The sequence below is a fragment of the Brienomyrus brachyistius genome, chromosome 20, assembly GCF_023856365.1.
Source record: "Brienomyrus brachyistius isolate T26 chromosome 20, BBRACH_0.4, whole genome shotgun sequence".
NCBI classification, from domain to species: Eukaryota; Metazoa; Chordata; class Actinopteri; order Osteoglossiformes; family Mormyridae; genus Brienomyrus; species Brienomyrus brachyistius.
This window is the reverse complement of record NC_064552.1, coordinates 7,782,530-7,801,693: the sequence shown is the minus strand read 5'-3', so window position 1 is coordinate 7,801,693 and position 19,164 is coordinate 7,782,530. Positions and strand designations below refer to the sequence as shown.

The following is a 19,164-nucleotide window of genomic DNA, read 5'->3' as shown; positions in this document are numbered from 1 at the left end:
AGACTGTCCCCTGTAGTTAGGAAATAGAAATCATTTTGGATAAAAGCGTCTATTAAATGCTGCACATGTAAACCGAATGAATGTAAACCTCAACTAAATAATAAGACAGTGCCCTAAATTAAAAACTAATAGATGGAGGAGGGGTGTAACTGCCGATATGGTCAGTTGTGCTGCCCTAAATTGGTGATCAACGTTTCCAGGAAGTTTTTCTGCAGACATGTTCTCCCCATGTCGTCGTGGGGTTTCCTCTGGGAACTCTGGTTTTCCCCCACAATCCAAAGACATGCTGCGGCTAATTAGAGTTACTAAATTGCTCGTAGGAGTGCATGTGTGAGTGAATGGTGTGTGAGTGTGCCCTGCGATGGGCTGGCCCCCTGTCCTGGGTTGTTCCCTGCCTCGTGCCCGTAGCTTCCAGGATAGGCTCCAGACCCCCCGTGACCCAGAAGGATAAGCGGTTTGGAAAATGGATGGATGGATGGATTTTCTGCAGATATCATACCTTAAGCCTCTGTGAGGGTGCAGAGCAGCTTTGATGTGTTAGTACAGGAATATACTTGGTACTCAACCCTTAACAGTTCCACATCAGCTACATGGAAAGGTGCAAAAACAAAGTCTCAGAGCAGTTCCATACAGAAACGTCTGCTTTAAGTCAAACTGTAGTCAACTGTCCACAACTGCCAACAACACAAAAAACAGGCAGTTTTGGCTTCTCATTGACATACCCATGACCTGGATTGCTACATTCTCAGTTACACTTAACTGAAATCGCAGCATTATTTGATTTAAATGAAGAATTTAGTAATTAACATTATTATAATTGAAGGCATATGTTTGTAAAGATCTTTAGTATTTCTATAGCAGAACTTATCTTGCGTATCGGTTGGGGTCTGGTCAGTTTTGCTGGTAACATTTTCGTTTTACTCAGTTAAGTGCAGAACTTGTTATGCGGCTGAGAAAGTGTTTTAAATTATAGTGTCAATATTCATGGAGATTGGAGTTATTGTGTAAGCTGCAGTCATGTCTTTCTTTAGCTCCTCTTGAATTATCGCGGCCAATGAGGTACGAGATTTTATGTTCATTTTGCGAGTTAATGGCGTGAGTGAGCTCCGTTTGTGGCGCCCCCTGGATGGATGGCGCCCTTAGCATTTGCCTATATTGCCTATGCCACGGGCCAGCCCTGACACTAGCCAAAGAGTGTCTCTTCTCAATTTGAATCTATTTTAAGAAAAATAAAAGATATTAAAAAAAATTTTTATAAATAATATATATATATATATATATATATATATATATATATATATATATATATATACACACACACACACACACACACACTTGCTTTTTCAAGATATTTGATGTTCTTTGTTGGATTCCTGTCTTTTTTTGCTGGTTCTTTGCAGCAGAAAAAAACCAAGGTAATTTCTATACTGTAATATGGACAATTTCATTTTTTCTGGTTGTTGGTTTTTAGCAAAGCATTAATGTAATTTCTACCCTCCAATAAAGACCATTTTTTGAGAAAAGAAGACTTTGTCAAAGAGTTTTTATTGACATGTAACATGTATGATGTACAGTGGTAAATGAATGTAATCTCAACATATTGGTTAATGACATGCATATATGTTGGCGTCACTTTTTGGTAAGACACTTTATTGCGAATTTATCCTTGAGTAAATATTAAGTATGCTTAATAAAAGTTTGCCTATTTCCAGTTACTTAATGATCTGTACCTATAATAACTGATGGTTTGTTAATTAATGATAATTTCATGACTTTACTTGATGGGGCACATCATTATTAACTAATTGATGAAGTAGGTATGTAATAAAAATAAAACGTGTAACTGAGTGTCACGATCTGTCACGATCGGTGGGTACGCGGGGAATGTGCACAGGCAGGAAGCAGGCAGGAGACCAGAATCCGGGGAAAACGGGGGTTTAATCGGGACAAGCAGGGAACAGGAAACATCGGACGTCAACTAACATCAATGACGGACAAGGGATACATGCAAGACTTGGACTTAAATAGACAGGACTGATCAAAATAACTAGACACAGCTGGGTACAATCAGGGAAGCAGACATGGATAATCAAGGGCGTGGCAAATACGAGGATCGTACGAGCCGGGCATGACAGAACCCCCCCCCCCCCCAAAGGCGCGCCTCAGTGGAGGCGATGGACGAGACGAGACCGGGGAACCAGTACCTGAAAAACAATAAAAAAACCCATTAACGAGAGACAGGGAAAAGGACAGACAGACAGAACTGGCACAAAGACAGGAAGTAGAACAAAACTTGACAGAGGACAGGGAAGGCAGACAGACAAACCATGAAAGGGGACACAGTGGGAACAGGCGGAACAAAAGAACCAGGGGTGAACGGAGGAGGAACAAAGGGACTAGGAATGGGAACAGGATGGACAAAACCAGGAGGAGGAGCAAAGGGGAGTAAGTAGAGAAGGCAGGGGAATAAAGGGGAGCCCAAGGTAGCCCCAGCAGGCGACGGGAGGCAGCCGGAGGGGCCATTGGCGCCCGGGAGGCCGGAGCTGGAGGGGACCTCAGAGGGGCAGAGGAGGCAGGGCGAGGGACTGACGGAGGGGCCGAGGAGGGAGCACCAGGGAAGGGGACAAGGGAGCTGGAGGGGACCCTGGTGAGGGCAAGGAGAGGGGGGGAGCCGCAGTAGATGGTGACGTCCTTCGACGCACAGGAGGTGGGGGACCAGCAGGCGACCGAGGAGCCGCCGTTGGAGAGCCTGCAGGTGACCGACCGGGCACCGGAGTGGGGAGCGAGGCAGGGCGACGAGGCCGTGGAGGGGGACCCGCAGGCGACAGCCGACCCAGACAGCCAGGACCCGCAGGTGCCGACTGAGCCCCAGCGCAGGCGAGGGAGGGCGAGCCAGGGGGCAGGGCGGGAGGGACCCCAGCCCTACGTCTGTGTCCTCTCCCCTTGCGGGACACAGACATACGGACCTCTGGTCGGGGTCGAGCTCACCGGGACGAGGGCGGAGGAGTCACCAAGAGGGTCCCCGATGGGTCCCATTCAAACTCCTCCACCTCCGAGGAGGGAGGAGTGACGGTGGGGTCCTCCAGGACCTCCTCGGGGACTGGGGCAGAAGGGACTGGAGAGGGGTCAGGTACGGGAGTCACTGGGGTTGGGGTCACAGTCACTGGAGGCGGAGGGAGTGCCTCGGGCGTGGGCGCGGGAGCTGCAGGGAACGCAGGCAGAGGGAGTGCCTCGGGCGTGGGAGCTACAGGCAACGCAGGCAGAGGGAGCGCCTCGGGCGTGGGAGCTGCAGGCAACGCAGACAGAGGGAGCGCCTGCTCGGGAGCTGCTGGAGCCGCAGGCAGAGGGAGCGGCTGCTCGGGAGCTGCTGGAGCCGCAGGCAGAGGGAGCGGCTGCTCGGGAGCTGCTGGAGCCGCAGGCAGAGGGAGCGGCTGCTCGGGAGCTGCTGGAGCCGCAGGCAGAGGGAGCGGCTGCTTAGGCGGCGGATCCGCTGGCAGGGGCGGCATGCACGGGCGCTGGAGCCGCAGACAGAGGAGGCTGCACTTGCTGCGCAGATACAGCAGGCAGCAGAGGTGGCTGCGAGGGATCCGCTGGTAATGGCGGCTGCTCCGGCGCGGGCGGCTGCACGGAATGCGCAGGCGGCAGGAGCAGAGGGAGCTCCTCAGGCCCGGCGGTCGCAGCTAGCAGCGGAGGTGGCTGCACAGGCTGCTCCGCGGCCCGGTGTGTTGTCCGGACTGGAGAAGCTGCCCGCGAAGGCAGCTTTGCAGCGCGGGTGACCTCCTTAGGAAGCGCCAGCGAGTCCTCCTGCTCCACGGTTGGGAGGGAAGCAGGGGTGAGATCGCACGCCCCCAGAACGATCGTCGGGGCGATCGCATGCTTCCTCCTCTTCCGGGTAACGGTTGGGGAGGGAGGCGGCACTACGTCCGTAAAGGCGGACGGCGGGAGGATAGTCCCTGGTTCGCTTGGCGCGACGTACCGCTCAGTCCGGAGCTCGACCATCCGCTGGAAGTTTTCGCGCACCTCCTCCGCAAGGTGCACGTCCTCTTCCAGGGACAGCCGATCCAGGATATCCCAGCTCCGGCTCACAAGGTCCCACACTGGGGGATCCTCCCGGACGTCAACTAACATCAATGACGGACAAGGGATACATGCAAGACTTGGACTTAAATAGACAGGACTGATCAAAATAACTAGACACAGCTGGGTACAATCAGGGAAGCACACGTGGATAATCAGGGGCGTGGCACACACGAGGATCGTACGAGCCGGGCATGACACTGAGAATATAGCAATCCAGGTCATGGGTATGTCAATGAGAAGCCAAAACTGCCTGTTTTTTGTGTTGTTGGCAGTTGTGGACAGTTGACTACAGTTTGACTTAAAGCAGACGTTTCTGTATGGAACTGCTCATATTACAGTATAGAAATTACCTTGGTTTTTTTCTGCTGCAAAGAACCAGCAAAAAAAGACATTAATCCAACAAAGAACATCAAATATCTTGAAAAAGCAAGTGTGTGTGTGTGTGTGTGTGTATATATATATATATATATATATATATATATATATATATATATAAAAATAAAAAAAAATTCCCCACTCGCCCTCCTGTGGGCGGTCTTTGTCCTTCAAGCTCGGGTCCTCTACCAGAGGCCTGGGAGCTTGAGGGTCCTGCGCAGTATCTTAGCTGTTCCTAGGATTGCGCTCTTCTGGACAGAGATCTCAGATGTCATTCCTGGAATCTGTTGGAGCCACTCTCCCAGTTTGGGCGTTACTGCCCCGAGTGTTCCAATTACCACTGGGACCACTGTTACCTTCACCTTCCACATCTTTTCTAGCTCTTCTCTCAGCCCTTGGTATTTCTCGAGCTTCTCATGTTCCTTCTTCCTGATGTTACCATCGCTTGGGATTGCTACGTCTATCACTACGGCCTTCTTCCTCTGCATGTTCACCACTACTATGTCCGGTTGGTTAGCCATTACCAGTTTGTCAGTCTGTATCTGGAAGTCCCACAGGATCTTAGCCTTATCATTCTCAGCCACCTTTGGAGGTGTCTCCCATCTTGACCCTGGGACTTCCAGCCCATACTCCCCGCAGATGTTCCTGTACACTATGCCAGCCACTTGGTTATGGCGTTCCATGTACGCCTTGCCTGCTAGCATCTTGCACCCTGCTGTTATGTGCTGGATCGTCTCGGGGGCATCTTTGCACAGCCTGCACCTGGGGTCCTGCCTGGTGTGGTAGACCCCAGCCTCTATTGATCTTGTACTTAGAGCTTGTTCCTGTGCTGCCATGATTAATGCCTCTGTGCTGTCTTTCAGTCCAGCTTTGTCCAGCCACTGGTAGGATTTTTCAATGTCAGCCACTTCCTCTATCTGCCGGTGGTACATGCCGTGCAGGGGTTTATCTTTCCATGATGGTTCCTGTTCTTGCTCCTCTTCCTTCTTGGGTTTCTGTTGCCTGAGGTATTCACTGAGCACGTCATCAGTCGGGGCCATCTTCCTGATGTAATCATGGATCTTCGATGTTTCATCCTGGATAGTGGCTTTGACGCTCACTAGTCCTCTGCCTCCTTCTTTCCGCTTAGTGTATAGTCTCAGTGTGCTGGATTTGGGGTGAAACCCGCCATGCATTGTGAGGAGCTTCCTTGTCTTGATGTCAGTGGCTTCCATCTCCTCCTTTGGCCAGCTTATAACGCCAGCGGGGTATCTGATGACTGGTAGGGCGTAGGTATTGATTGCCCGGATCTTGTTCCTCCCATTCAGCTGACTTCTCAGGACTTGCCTTACTCGTTGCAGGTATTTGGTTGTTGCTGCTTTCCTTGTGGCCTCTTCATGGTTCCCGTTTGCCTGCGGGATTCCAAGGTACTTGTAGCTATCCTCAATGTCTGCTATGTTGCCCTCTGGCAGTACGATCCCCTCGGTTCTGACTACTTTCCCCCTCTTTGTTACCATTCGACTACACTTATCCAGCCCGAATGACATTCCGATGTCATTGCTGTAGATCAGTGAATCGATGTCTCGTTCACTCTTGGCATACAGCTTGATGTCATCCATGTAGAGGAGGTGGCTGATGTTCGGCCCATTCCGTAGTCGGTATCCGTAGCCAGTCTTGTTGATGATCTGGCTGAGAGGGTTAAGGCCTATGCAGAACAGCAGCGGGGACAGGGCATCTCCTTGGTAAATCCCGCACTTAATGGTAACCTGTGCTATTGGCTTGAAGTTGGCCTCTAGAGTTGTTTTCCACAGCCCCATTGAATTCCTGATGAAGGCTCTTAGAGTCCTGTTGATCTTGTACAGTTCCAAGCATTCTAGGATCCATGTGTGAGGCATTGAGTCATAGGCTTTCTTGTAATCAATCCAGGCGGTGCTCAGGTTGGTATGTCTGGTCTTACAGTCTTGAGTGACTGCTCTATCTACCAGTAGCTGGTGTTTTGCTCCTCTGGTATCTCTACCAATTCCTTTCTGGGTCCCGCTCATGTATTGATCCATGTGCCTATTCATCTTAGCCGCTATGATGCCTGATAGGAGCTTCCATGTTGTGCAGAGGCAGGTTATTGGCCGGTAGTTGGATGGGACCGGTCCCTTCTGGGGGTCCTTCGGTATCAGGACTGTCCTACCTTTGGTCAGCCATTCCGGGTGGGTCCCATCCATTAGCAGCTGGTTCATCTGTGCTGCCAGGCGCTCATGGAGTGCAGTTAACTTCTTTAGCCAGTAGGCGTGGATCATGTCAGGACCTGGTGCTGTCCAGTTCTTCATGTTTGAGACTCTTTCTTGGATGTCTGCCAATGTGATGGTTACTGGGGCTTGTTCAGGGAGGTTGCTGTGGTCTGCTCTTAGTTCCACAAGCCACTGTGCATTGTTGTTATGTGATGCCTCTTTCTCCCATATGCTCTTCCAGTATTGCTCAGTCTCCAGCCTTGGTGGGTCTATCTTCATGCTATTACCCTGCCACTGAGAGTACACCTTGGATGGTTCAGTGGAGAAGGTCCGGTTTATTCTCCTGGCTTCTATATCTCTGGTGTACCTCTTCAGACGGGTAGCCAAGGCTGTGAGTCTTTGCTTGGCAGTTTCTAAGGCCTCAGCTATGGACAGCTTGTTATACTTCTTAGGTACCTCTTTTTTCATCACACCTTTCTGTAATTCCGATAGCTGGCTAACTTCCCTCCGTGCTGCCTTGATTTTAGCCTCTAACCTTCTCTTCCATGGGGGATACTGCTCCTTGCGGCTGTTGTTCATCTTATAGCCAAGCACCTCAAGGATCACTGTTGCTGTGGTGTAGATCAGCTGGTTGGTGTCAGTGATGGTTGTAGTAGGGATTGTCCGTAGTGCTGCATTCACATCTTCTAGTAGACCTTCTGAGGGTACTTCACGCATTCTTGGTAATCGGTGTCGGAGGGTCCAGGTTTCCAGCTTAGCCATGATCTTATTTCTCAGGTCAGCTGCTCTTGTATTCAGCCTACTAGGGCTTGTAGTTCTTGGGGCTTGGTACCCAATCTCAGAATGTGGGGATGATGATGATACCTGACCTGTCGTCCTGGCTCCCCCTTGTCGTAGCATTCGTGTTGTACCTCATCAATCTCTAGTTGTGATAGCAGTTGTTTCTTGCGGATGTTGGAACATTGAGCTACTAGTTGTTTTGGTGTTAGTCTTGATGTGGGGTGTTGAAGAATCCATAGGTCCCACATCCGCTTCATGTAACCTCTTTCACTGGGGTTACTTGTATAGTAGCATTCCAACAGTCCCTTGTTCTCATCTCTTGTCCATGCATGTCTTGTTCTTGTTCCAGTAGCCCACTTATCGTCAGATTGTCCTGGTTCCTCAACATCTGGCGCAGACCTTGTTAATCCGGGCGACGTCTGAGCCGGCATGACTCTATTCGTATGTTTGTCTCTCATATTTTGAGGTAGGCACAGTATAGCGTGAGGAGGTCTTGCCTAAGGACCCCTACTGGAGGTAGGCCACAACCGGGATTCGAACCCCGGTCTCCCGTGTGAAAGGCGGCGATCTTACCACTACACTATCCAGCCACTATATCTTATATATATATTATTTATTAAAATTTTTTTTTATATCTTTTATTTTTCTTAAAATAGATTCAAATTGAGAAGAGACACTCTTTGGCTAGTGTCAGGGCTGGCCCGTGGCATAGGCAATATAGGCAAATGCTAAGGGCGCCATCCATCCAGGGGGCGCCACAAACGGAGCTCACTCACGCCATTAACTCGCAAAATGAACATAAAATCTCGTACCTCATTGGCCGCGATAATTCAAGAGGAGCTAAAGAAAGACATGACTGCAGCTTACACAATAACTCCAATCTCCATGAATATTGACACTATAATTTAAAACACTTTCTCAGCCGCATAACAAGTTCTGCACTTAACTGAGTAAAACGAAAATGTTACCAGCAAAACTGACCAGACCCCAACCGAAACGCAAGATTAGTTCTGCTATAGAAATACTAAAGATCTTTACAAACATATGCCTTCAATTATAATAATGTTAATTACTAAATTCTTCATTTAAATCAAATAATGCTGCGATTTCAGTTAAGTGTAACTGAGAATGTAGCAATCCAGGTCATGGGTATGTCAATGAGAAGCCAAAACTGCCTGTTTTTTGTGTTGTTGGCAGTTGTGGACAGTTGACTACAGTTTGACTTAAAGCAGACGTTTCTGTATGGAACTGCTCTGAGACTTTGTTTTTGCACCTTTCCATGTAGCTGATGTGGAACTGTTAAGGGTTGAGTACCAAGTATATTCCTGTACTAACACATCAAAGCTGCTCTGCACCCTCACAGAGGCTTAAGGTATGATATCTGCAGAAAATCCATCCATCCATCCATTTTCCAAACCGCTTATCCTTCTGGGTCACGGGGGGTCTGGAGCCTATCCTGGAAGCTACGGGCACGAGGCAGGGAACAACCCAGGACAGGGGGCCAGCCCATCGCAGGGCACACTCACACACCATTCACTCACACATGCACTCCTACGAGCAATTTAGTAACTCTAATTAGCCGCAGCATGTCTTTGGATTGTGGGGGAAAACCAGAGTTCCCAGAGGAAACCCCACGACGACATGGGGAGAACATGTCTGCAGAAAAACTTCCTGGAAACGTTGATCACCAATTTAGGGCAGCACAACTGACCATATCGGCAGTTACACCCCTCCTCCATCTATTAGTTTTTAATTTAGGGCACTGTCTTATTATTTAGTTGAGGTTTACATTCATTCGGTTTACATGTGCAGCATTTAATAGACGCTTTTATCCAAAATGATTTCTATTTCCTAACTACAGGGGACAGTCTCCCTGGAGCCACTTGGGGTTAATGGTCTTGCTCAGGGACCCAATAATGGTAGCACTGATTTTAAACCCATCACCTCTTGGTCCAGCAGCAAGTATCCTATCACTAGGCTGCCACCACCACCATCTTTAAGTTAAACAATAGACCAATAGACAATATTCTGTTAATTACTAAGTAATTAATTTGGTCAGAAATGTGTTAGTAGGTAAGAAAGACATTTAATGCTTAATCTTGTATGACTTCATTGGGTGTTAAGGTGCATGCGTCAGGATTTCCTGATGTGTACATTGTTAATAAATGCATTAACTCATGGTTACTTTGGCATTAGTTCACTTATTAATATATGCTTAATTGTTGACCCGTATTGTAAAGTGTTACCCAAGTATCTGTCCCTATTTTTGGTCTCTTAAAAAGTTTTTAAAATTCTGAGGCAGAAAAGTATGTAAACCAAACAAAAAACATGTATTCAAAAAATGCCAAATAAGATTAACGTAGTATTGTTTAGTCCGGATACTCCGGTTCCCCCCTAAAGTCCAAAGACATTCTGAGGCTAATTGGACTTGCTAACTTGCCTGTAGGAGTGCATGTGTGAGTGCATGGTGTGTGAGTGTGCCCTGCGATGGGCCCGCCCCCCTATCCTGAGTTGTTCCGGCTCCGGACCCCCCGCGACCCAGTAGGATAAGCGGTCTGGAAAATGGATGGATGGATAGTATTGTTTAGGTGGGACAGAGAGAGGTTGGAGCCACACCTTTTTCTCTAGTGAGGATCGATAACTCATCTGTATTCGGCAATTGGGGCGTTTATTTTTTTGCCCCTAAAAAGTTCTATAATTAGACGGGACATTTGGTAAGACCTTTCGCAAGACAGTTGTAATATAGGTTACTCAAATTTTGTTTCACATTTGGATTTTAGAGATACAATATTTTCAAAAATATTTTAGCAATTTTAGGTAAACAAGAATTGCCACTGAACGAGTTGGTGAATGAATCATAACGAATCTTTTAGATGACATGTCCTAAAATATTCGCCCATCACTAATACCCACAAAGTGTCTCGACCGTGCGCGAAATGCACCAACATGTCAGATAACGATCTTTGCTTTCAGTGGGCGGCACGGTGTGACGTAAATTGCCAGTTTTTTTTTTTGACGTTGTTTAGAACGTTCCGAATTTACGTCACAATCTCCCTAGTAACGGAGACGCTTATTTATGCTACAGGATAGGAAACAATACTCATTTCGTTTCGGATAGGAAGATGGGAATCATGAAATTTGCGTGTGCAACTGGAGTGATGGCTGCTGCCGCTGGTGCAGCGTACCTCTACCGGCGGTTTAGGAAAACGCCAGTGCAGGAGGAAGGTACCTGAATAGTTATGGTCTCTATGTATATATAATAGCATGGATGGTGTCATGGCGTCGGTATATTAATATGATGCATATTGTTGTTATATAGTTTTATACCAGTGATTAAAAAAATGCTTCATGTGTCCCTCTCAAAATTGCATATCTTTGGTACCATGAAGAAATTTAACGTGAAAATTTGCTTATTTTCACCAAAAATATGGTTTTATTGTTGTATTTCTGACAGCCGATAATTATCCAGTCATTGAGTATCCAAAGCATAGCAGTGTTTCTTGTCTCCTTTCAGTGACTATGGCCACTTCATTGCGTGACGAAAGTCTTATGGTGGCTAATGACTACATGAAATTCTGCATGGGAATCAGGAGGACACCTCCCAGCGAGTCGGCAAAAGCCATGCGTTACCTGGCAAAGGAGGTGGAATATATGTATTCGATTGAACTGCGCCATGTTTTGCAATCATTCTTGATCACCTGTCACTTGAACACCTGGACCAAACTAAGGAATGTTATGGTGGATATGATCGATAATGAAGATATGAGTTGGAGCCAGATTGTGGTTCTCTTCGCCTTCACCGGAATACTAGCAGTTAAAACGTCTGCCATAGATGAAGATACCGCCTGCTGCAAACGCTTGGCGGAGATGATAACTGATGTTCTTAATAACGAAAAACAAGAATGGATGATCCAAAATGGAGGCTGGGTAGGTACATGTAATTTTGTAATCAAAAACTGCTCCTTTTATGAAGTTTCTTGTTATATATATTTTTTTGTCCGTGGTTGTCTTGCCTGTGTTAGAAAGTTTGGTGGTTATACCACCAAAGCACTCCAAGAATGTGAAATCTGGGAGAACGTGTTCTCAGCATTTTGCTCAGCATTTCTGCTGTGTTTCAATGAACAAAGCGTAATATCTCATTAGTTATATTGATACCAGAAATCAATTTCTAGTTATCTTGGTAAATGCTACTCTTTAAAGGAATTCAGGGTTAATTTATTACACAAAGACATCTTTTTCAAAATATTGTTCCTGAAATGCCTGTCTTGATATTTCAACCTGCCAACCCAAGGTATATGTATGTTTCTCCTTCCATGGTGATCAATAAGTGGGGAAAATGTTGGACTGAGTCTTGAGAACCAACCTACATCCTTTAAAGACTGATACATATGTTTGCTTTTACCCGTGCCTGCTTGGGTGTCCCCCCCTCCTCTTTGTCTCCAAGGTTATAACTGCCATTTATCCTCTCTGTCTCTTGTATAGAGGGGGTTCGTGGACTATACTCGGATATTCAGTCCGAGATATCCAGAGTCACCTGCTCTCCTCACAGCTGCAAAGTTGGCAGTTGCCTTTCTTCTTGTATGTTAGAGTATTTCCTTTCCATGCTTTTCAGAGAAATTTTTTCCTAAAAGATTAATGATCAAGTTTTTGTTCATTTGTTAATGTACATATGGTTCACTGTTGTTTCCCATTACCCATGACCCATTTCTTGAAAATGTGAAATTACCTATAGTCTGTATATTTGTTTCATTTTATGACATTGTTACCCATACAGTTGTACAGTGTAAAATCTTCAAAAAATGTTAATAGTTAGAATTAAATTAATTGTGTTAAACATTTTCTCCCCTTTTTATGAAAGTAGTATATTTTAATCTAGTGGAAGTGGGGTTTTTTTACGTTTTAAGTAACTTGCAATAACAGATTTGAAATGAGAGACGTTCTACTAATATAACGTCTGACGTTAAACGGGTGTGGGAATTTTGTTAAAGATTAAAGATTTGGTTCGGGATTTGCTTATCATATTATGAAGTTTGTGATTTACGTGTATAGTTTACAATGTAGTTGCTAACATAGCAAGCTCAAGCAGCGAGGAGCCAACTTACAATGCTTAAAGACAAGGTCACAGAGATGTTTCACTTAACAACTGCCTCTGTATTGTTTTTTTTATAGATCTGTTACCTGCTGAAAAGAACCTTTCCAGGCTCAGTCCCATCTTCTTGTATAATAATCAAGTAATTGCCAGGAACAAGAGTCTGCTAGACAGGACATTCTACCAGAAACGTGCATTATCTGTCCTGGATTGTTACAGTGAATAAAACTTGTATTATCCAGAAAAGTTCGATGGTTCATTTCTGCAAATGTTTCTATGAAAGAGTATATCATTCATTAGATTCTCAGATGTTTTTTCTTTATTAACACTTTTGAAAATGACAAATTCTGAAAAATTGACTCCCCCTAGCCAAATTGGGCTACGTTCTTCATAATTTTGTTATGATAAAAAACTTTTATTTAAAAGAAACACACTTAAAATGTAACAAGTTTAGGATTTTTCAAGTATTCATAATGTTAGGAACATGTAGTGCTTCAAATTAAAAAAATAAAATAAACTGTGTATAGTTTAACAGTGCAAGTATGCTAAAGAACAAACATAAAACAATGCCAAGTCTGTAATGCTGGCAAACAATATCTAACTTTATTTTTCATCTCAAAAAAATCTTGATTAGAACTGCATCTAGAATCATTTGGAACCTTTCTGAAGGCAAATTGGTGGCAGGAATACAAAGATACTGCTTAGCTAGGAGGCTCACTTTTAGGAAAGGCTCATGAAGGCTTTCCACCATTCCATAGGACTGATTTCACTGTCCACACAAAGTGTTTGGAGATAGTTTTTGAGTTCAGCTTCAGTCGACTTTTTTCGCTGATGCTGGTGCTCCTTCTTCAGCTTCTGGTGTAATGACAGAACAGAATGAATTCTCTTCTTTGGCTTTATTGAGGAAATGTGCAATTAACTGTGAAATACTGGATTTCACTTCTTCATAACCAAGAAGAAAGTTGTTTAATTTTCAGTAATTGGCCTTGATATAGCCACTATTTGAGGGGAATACATTTATAGAGATTGATATAGCTTTATGGTCACTAATGGGACAGGGGAAAATATTCACTGTCATATCCTGCTCTTTAATACAATTGGAGACCAACCAAAAGTCAGCATGGGATAGATAGCCTTGCATGGTCTTTGTTATTCCAGGTGAACATAACCGTATCTGGAAATTTGGCTCTCAATACATCCACCAAATCAAAATTTTCCATGAAAGATTTAAGAAAAGTGTTTCTACTACTGCAAACATGTGGCCATCAATCAATCTGAGGATTTAAGACTACACTAAAATCCCCTCCCATCATTATATGGGAGTTAGAGAAATGAGCCAACCAGTGTTTAAGCCTGTTTTCTATGCTCATAAACAATTGTATGTTCTCTGCACATGAGTTGTGCCCATACACATTTTAAATAATAAAAGTAACATTATTGTGATTAATGACCTGACAAATAAAATGTCCTTTTGGGTCGGCATCTGTGTGTATAATATTGCCGTTAAACCTATGTTTTACAGTTAACACACCTGCTAATATTTCACTGCAATGAGAAAACCATAGATCATAACCCCACTGACTTCTCCAAAAATTAACATCCTTTGAAACTGAGTGAGATTCCTGGTAAAAACATAAATCTGTGTTCTGCTGTTTTGCAAATAAAAATAATGCTTTACGTTTAATGATATTTCTTAACCCCCTGGCATTTAACGAAAATCCATCCATCCATTTTCCAAACCGCTTATCCTACTGGGTCGCGGGGGGTCTGGAGCCTATCCTGGAAGCAATGGGTACGAGGCAGGGAACAACCCAGGATGGGGGGCCAGCCCATCGCAGGGCACACACACACACACACACCATTCCCTCACAATTTATATTATTATAATTATGTAATATTATTCATATTAATCTAAATCTGCAGGATAATATTATTAAAGCCTTGAAATAGATCTAGTTGAGTACACCCCATGCTCCCCTTTAGACTCACCCCTGCATGCAGCAGGTATCACTGTCACAAAGTGTGACGTACTGCTGCTGTCAGCCTGCTACAGGTTGCCAAATTTAAATATTGTGTCAGACTAAGCTAACAGTTTATCTACATACAAATAGCTTCTATTTCAACTTGTATAGCTTTACTGTAGCCTTGCTGCTGTGGAAGACAAACGGCGGTGGATGGGAAAACATTGCTTTTCTTTCAGCTTGTTGAACAGCTGGTTTGATTAAGGACTCTCGTCAGCTCTTTACCAGTAAAGGTTTAGTAGTGATTACAAGCACTGCTACTGTTTTCCGTCACTCCACCTGAGTTCACCATCTCTGTAACGGAACCGTCTCTTTGCTGTTAGTGTATAGACAGGCTCCAGCTCCATGTTAATTAAACTACGACAGCATCATTTTCACTGCTGTTGTGTTATCGGTGTTTTTGTTGAGGAAAAATAGGGGTTGCTTGGGCTGAATCTTGTTGTACTTTTTAAATTCACACATATGCCCATAAATACGTTTCTGTCGCAGGTCTATTTTAGCCGCAGATGTGAGTGAAGCGCTCGCGCTCACCTTGTACTGGTTCCGCTCTGTGGACTGGATGCATAGACTGGGTGTTTTCTATTAAGATGCTGAATCGTTGAGGTTGTGCTGTTGTGGTAATCTAGTTTAGTTTTACAATGGACACACTGTACGGTATTTTCGCTTTTCTTTTGTTCCCAAACTTTAGACACTTTTCGTCTTTTTCTCTGACTATTTTCCTTGTTTTCCTCCATTGCGCCATAAAATCAAACCTGCTACACGTAAGGCAGCGACAGTAATAGTCCGAGTGAAACGCAGTGATCACTAAGCAGTACATAGTTGTGCGGATTATACGAAGCATAGAAGCAAAGAATTTGCATCGAGGATTTTTTTGTAATCCAGTTATCCGAGTTGCTCGATGAATCGTTGCAGCACTACGTGGATATGACAAAAAAAATCATCACGATAATTTTTCCTGCATTGATCGACATCGATAATTATCAATAGTATTCAAAATAATAAAAATAACCCTATTCTGACATACATTTAAATAAACAATGTCAGGTGACGAATATTTATTTTCAAACAAATTTTACTATTTACGTACAAAATTCCCTTAAAATTACAAAAGGTTATTTATTGATTTTCAAATATTCAAAGTAATACATAGCTGGAATGAACAAAACCGTATAATAATGTAGCAATGTGTAAAACAGTATAATACAAATATGTTAAAGGGCAAACTTAAAATAAAGCAGGAAAGAACTGACTGCAACAAGTATCTGTCTCTATTTTTGGTCTCTTAAAAACGTTTTTAAATTCTGAGGTAGAAAACTATCTAAACTAAACAAAAAACATGTATTCAAAAAATGCCAAATAAGATTAACGTAGTATTGTTTAGGCGGGAGCGAGAGAGGCTGGAGCCACACCCTTTTCCCTTGTGAGGATCGATAACTCATCTGTATTCGGCAAGTGGGATGTTTATTTTTTACGCCTAAAAAGTTCTATAATTAGACGGGACATTTGGCAAGTCAAATTTTGTTTCATATTTGGATTTTAGAGATAGAATATTTTCACGTTTTTAAACGATTTTGACCAATGTTTGTTAGCGCTTGGACTCGTTAGTTGACTGCATGATAAGCTGCTAGGTTTGCGTTTTTAACAGACATGAGAATCTAAGGTACAATGTTAAGAGACAGACTATAATTCAATAAAAAATACTTCTCACATTACTTATTCGGGGTTGCAAACTCTCATGTATCTGGCGACACTCACGCTCATGCAAGAAATCTTACAGATTTCAATACAAATTTCGTTCCATTGTGAACCTAGAATTAACTACATCAAAACTTGGGGATAGTTTGCAAACTTTACAGAAACTGTTACCTGTATACATGTAAATGCGTGTGCAGACTTAACTAGAATTTAAAATCTCATGCCAGCCAACTGACCAAAGTAGGCTACCCTACTTGTTTGTGGTATTTAGCTTGCTCCTTAGCAATTTTCTCGTTGACATATCGGAAAACAGGTGTTTCAGAGCAATTTTAGGTAAACAAGAATTGCCACTGAACGAGTTGGTGAATGAATCATAACGAATCTTTTAGATGACATGTCCTAAAATATTCACCCATCACTAATACCCACAAAGTGTCTCGACCGTGCGCGAAATGCACCAACATGTCAGATAACGATCTTTGCTTTCAGTGGGCAGCATGGTGTGACGTAAATTGCCAGTTTTTTTTTTTTTTTTTGAAGTTCTTTAGAACGTTCCGAATTTACGTCACAATCTCCCTAGTAACGGAGACGCTTATATATGCTACAGGATAGGAAACAATACTCATTTCGTTTCGGATAGGAAGATGGGAATCATGAAATTTGCGTGTGCAACTGGAGTGGTAGCTGCTGCCGCTGGTGCAGCGTACCTCTACCGGCGGTTTAGGAAAACGCCAGTGCAGGAGGAAGGTACCTGAATAGTTATGGTCTCTATGTATATATAATAGCATGGATGGTGTCATGGCGTTGATATATTAATATGATGTATATTGTTGTTATATATTTTTATACCATTTGTCCCACTCAAAATTGCATATCTTTGGCACCATGAAGAAATTTAACGTGAAAATTTGCTTATTTTCACCAAAAATATGGTTTTATTGTTGTATTTCTGACAGCCGATAATTATCCAGTCATTGAGTATCCAAAGCATAGCAGTGTTTCTTGTCTCTTTTCAGTGAATATGGCCACCTCATTGCGTGACGAAACTCTAATCGTGGCTAATGACTACATGCAATTTTGCATGGGAATCAGGAGGACACCTCCCAGCGAGTCAGCAAAAGCCATGCGTTACCTGGCAAAGGAGGTGGAATATATGTATGGGATCGAACTGCGCCATCTCATGCAGTCATTCTTAATCACATGTCACTTGAACACCTGGACCAAACTAAGGAGTGTGATGCTGGACATGACTGATAATGAAGACATGAGTTGGGGTCAGGTTGTGATTCTCTTCGCCTTCACGGGAATACTGGCAGTACAAATGTCTGCCATAGATGAAGATGTCTCCTGCTGCAGACGGCTAGCAGAAATGATAACCGATGTTCTCTGTAATGAAAAAGAAGAATGGATGATCCAAAATGGAGGCTGGGTAGGTGCATGTAATTTTGTAATCAAAAACTGCTCCTTTTATGAAGTTTCTTGTTATATATATTTTTTTGTCCGTGGTTGTCTTGCCTGTGTTAGAAAGTTTGGTGGTTATACCACCAAAGCACTCCAAGAATGTGGAATCTGGGAGAACATGTTCTCAGCATTTTGCTCAGCATTTCTGCTGTGTTTCAGTGAACAAAGCCTAATATCTCATTAGTTATATTGATACCAGAAATCAATTTCTAGTTATCTTGGTAAATGCTACTCTTTAAAGGAATTCAGGGTTAATTTATTACACAAAGACATCTTTTTCAAAATTTTGTTCCTGAAATGTCTGTCTTGATATTTCAACCTGCCAACCCAAGGTTTATGTATGTTTCTCCTTCCATGGTGATCAATAAGTGGGGAAAATGTTGGACTGAGTCTTGAGAATCAACCTTCATCCTTTAAAGACTGACAGATATGTTTGCTTTTACCCGTGCCTGCTTCGGTGTCTCCTCCTCTTTGTCTCCAAGGTTATAACTGCCATTTATCCTCTCTCTGTCTCTTGTATAGAGGGGGTTCGTGGACTATACTCGGATATTCAGTCCGAGATATCCAGAGTCACCTGCTCTCCTCACAGCTGCAAAGTTGGCAGTCGCCTTTCTTCTTGTATGTTAGAGTATTTCCTTTCCATGCTTTTCAAAGAAATGTTTTCCTAAAAGTTTTTTGATCAAGTTTTTGTTAATTTGTTAATGTACATATGGTTCACTGTTGTTTCCCATTACCCATGACCCATTTCTTGAAAATGTGAAATTACCTATAGTCTGTATATTTGTTTCATTTTATGACATTGTTACCCATACAGTTGTACAGTGTAAAACCTCCAAAAAATGTTAATAGTTAGAATTAAATTAATTGTGCTAAACATTTTCTCCCCTTTTTATGAAAGTAGTATATTTTAATCTAGTGGAAGTGTTGTTTTTTTAAGTTTTAAGTAACTTGCAATAACAGATTTAAAGAGACTCAAATGAGAGACGTTCTACTAATATAACGTCTGACATTAAATGGGTGTGGGAATTTTGTTAGATTAAAGATTTTGTTTGGGATTTGCATGTTATATTATGAAGTTTGTGATTTATGTATATAGTTTACTAGCTAGTTGCTAACACAGCAAGCTCAAGCAGCGAGGAGCCAACTTACAATGCTTAAAGACAAGGTCACAGAGATGTTTCACTTAACATCTGCCTCTCTATTGTTTTTTAATAGATCTGTTACCTGCTAAAAAGAACCCTACCATGCTCAGTCCCATCTTCATGCATTATAATCAAGCAACTGCCAGGAACATGAGTCTGCTAGACAGGACATACTACCAGAAACGTGCATTGTCTGTCCTGGATTGTTACAGTGAATAAAACTTGTATTATCCAAAAAAGTCTAAGACTGATTTGATGGTTCATTTCTGCAAATGTTTCTATCAAAGAGTATATCATTCATTAAATTCTCAGATGTTTTT

The 19,164-nt window shown here is 43.3% G+C and overlaps 1 protein-coding gene across 2 annotated transcripts; it reads left to right on the top strand.

Annotated features, from left to right (window-relative positions):
* The first annotated feature begins 10,526 nt into the window (after positions 1 to 10,526).
* LOC125715305 (anti-apoptotic protein NR13-like) lies at positions 10,527 to 19,089 on the top strand. Of its 2 annotated transcripts, none has more exons than XM_048986615.1 (4): positions 10,527 to 10,661; positions 17,258 to 17,670; positions 18,225 to 18,320; positions 18,918 to 19,089. In XM_048986615.1, exons 1-4 carry the CDS (start codon positions 10,559 to 10,561, stop codon positions 18,996 to 18,998), a joined length of 693 nt encoding a protein of 230 aa, XP_048842572.1. In that variant the 5' UTR covers positions 10,527 to 10,558; the 3' UTR covers positions 18,999 to 19,089. The 2 variants fall into 2 exon arrangements, with proteins under 2 accessions (XP_048842572.1, XP_048842571.1); XM_048986614.1 differs by lacking the exon at positions 10,527 to 10,661 and adding an exon at positions 15,898 to 16,988.
* The last annotated feature ends 75 nt before the right edge of the window (positions 19,090 to 19,164 follow it).